The sequence below is a fragment of the Lottia gigantea genome (assembly GCF_000327385.1).
Source record: "Lottia gigantea unplaced genomic scaffold LOTGIsca_1520, whole genome shotgun sequence".
Taxonomy (NCBI): Eukaryota; Metazoa; Mollusca; class Gastropoda; family Lottiidae; genus Lottia; species Lottia gigantea.
The window spans coordinates 9,801-11,931 of NW_008707829.1; the positions used below are offsets into that span (position 1 = coordinate 9,801).

The 2,131-nt window shown below is 31.7% G+C and overlaps 1 protein-coding gene across 1 annotated transcript in view; it reads left to right on the top strand.

Annotated features, from left to right (window-relative positions):
* The window catches only part of LOTGIDRAFT_176476 (hypothetical protein), a gene marked incomplete at both ends in the record, with an annotated part of 4,850 nt that extends 2,994 nt beyond the window's left edge, over positions 1-1,856 (top strand). The window contains one exon of the mRNA XM_009050698.1: positions 1,171-1,856. Within this exon, the coding sequence (XP_009048946.1) occupies positions 1,171-1,856 (686 nt within the window). The remainder of the gene's footprint in view (positions 1-1,170) is intronic.
* Between the last annotated feature and the right edge of the window lie 275 nt (positions 1,857-2,131).

Sequence of the window (2,131 nt, forward strand, 5' to 3'; positions counted from 1 at the left end):
GATTAGAAACAGGCTTGTCTTTCTTTAATTTGATGTCTGACCTATGAGCATTAAAGCGAGTTCGTAAATTATCCTTAGTTTCTCCTACATATTGTTTGGGGCATTTCTTGCATGAAATTAAATATATTACATTCGAATGTTCACATGTTAGATGTTCCTGGATCGGGTACCTTTTATTCGTAGAGTTGCTTACAAAATAATGAGTTTCTGATATAAAGGGACATGTTTTGCATCTACTGGACAAACATGGAGCACTTCTTAAACCTGGAGGTACTTCGGCATAAAGTCTGTTTTTAGCTGCTATCTGTGCTAAGGTGGAATTTTTTATGTTTCGTAAAAATCGTTTAGAGTACCCACGCTCTTTCAGTTTTGAGAAAACAATCGTACAGGCTTGGTTGAAATCAGAAGATCTTGTACAAATTCGATGAAATCGTAAAAGTAATATTTTATAATAAATGAGTTACAGTCAATATTTTAGCCAAGTAATATTCTATAGTACTTGAGTTACAGTCAATATTTTAGCCAAGTAATATTCTATAGTACTTGAGTTACAGTCAATATTTTAGCTAAGTTATATTCTATAATACTTGAGTAACAGTCAATATTTTGGCTAAGTTATATCCTATAATACTTGATTTACAGTCAATATTATAGCCAAGTAATATTTTATAATAAATGAGTTACAGTCAATATTTTAGCCAAGTAATATTCTATAGTACTTGAGTTACAGTCAATATTTTAGCTAAGTTATATTCTATAATACTTGAGTTACAGTCAATATTTTAGCTAAGTTATATTCTATAATACTTGAGTAACAGTCAATATTTTGGCTAAGTTATATCCTATAATACTTGATTTACAGTCAATATTATAGCCAAGTAATATTTTATAATACTTGAGTTACAGTCAATATTTTAGCTAAGTTATATCTTATAATACTTGAGTTACAGTCAATATTTTAGCGAAGTAATATTCTATAATACTTGAGTTACAGTCAATATTTTAGGTAAGTTATATTCTGTTATACATGAGTTACAGTCAATATTTTGGCTAAGTAGTATTCTATAGTACTTGAGTTACAGTCAATATTTTGGCTAAGTATTCTATCATACTTTTGAGTTACAGCCACGATTCTTGACATTTTAGTACATGTATGTTTTTATTTTTCAGCTAGTTTTGAAAACCCAATAAAGAAATGTGGTATTGAAACTTTGTTGTTTTACCAAAAGTTGTTCCACATTGATGACGTTGACGATGATGATGTAGTAGAATATGACGATTTAGTCTCTGAAATTCAAAGATCTGATTCTAATAATGATCGTATTTGGACGTATGAAGAAGCACTGACAGACGTCGACTATGAAAATGTCACGGAAGAGCACTTTCTGTCATATGACCACAACGGAGACGGTCATATTTCAAGTCAAGATGCCTGGCTTGTTTTCGAGTTGCTACCAGGAACTGGAAATTACCTTAATTTGGAGAATTTCCTAATTATCCAAGCTACACGAGATAAAAAATCACAGGGACCAGAAATAGATATTAAAGCCTTTGTCCATGCCGTGAAAGATTTTAGAATCATCGATGTGGATGACGATTTCATTTTGACGAGGAAGGAATTTAGAATGAGATTCAAAAGCGCTGATAGGAATAAAGACGGGCAGTTGACGGGATCAGAAATAAGAAATCTTTTTCCAATGAGAAGCACCCCTCCACCAAATATCTGTGGAGATTGGAATGTCGACTGCTCACAAGATGACGCCATGGCGTTATTTGATTCAGCAGCTACGGAAAACGGGTCGCAACTTTCTGTTGATGAATATATTCGACATTTCGGTCCCTTGGTTAAAATTTAAGATGGTATATATAGAATCCAATTGTGTTTGACCAAACATTATGAAATAAAATACTTTCATTGAATCTTCCAAATCATTTCCTTCAAACGTATTTTAAGCCATAGAAGAGTAAAGATTCGCACGGAAGCGTATTAAGGCCATTCAATTTTTTTTTTAATTTTCAAGTTAGTAACTTGAATTTTCAAGTTAGTATGTTGAATTTTCAAGTTAGTATCTTGAATTTAGTATGTTGAATTTTCAAGTTAGTATGGAATTTTCAAGTTAGTATGTTGAAT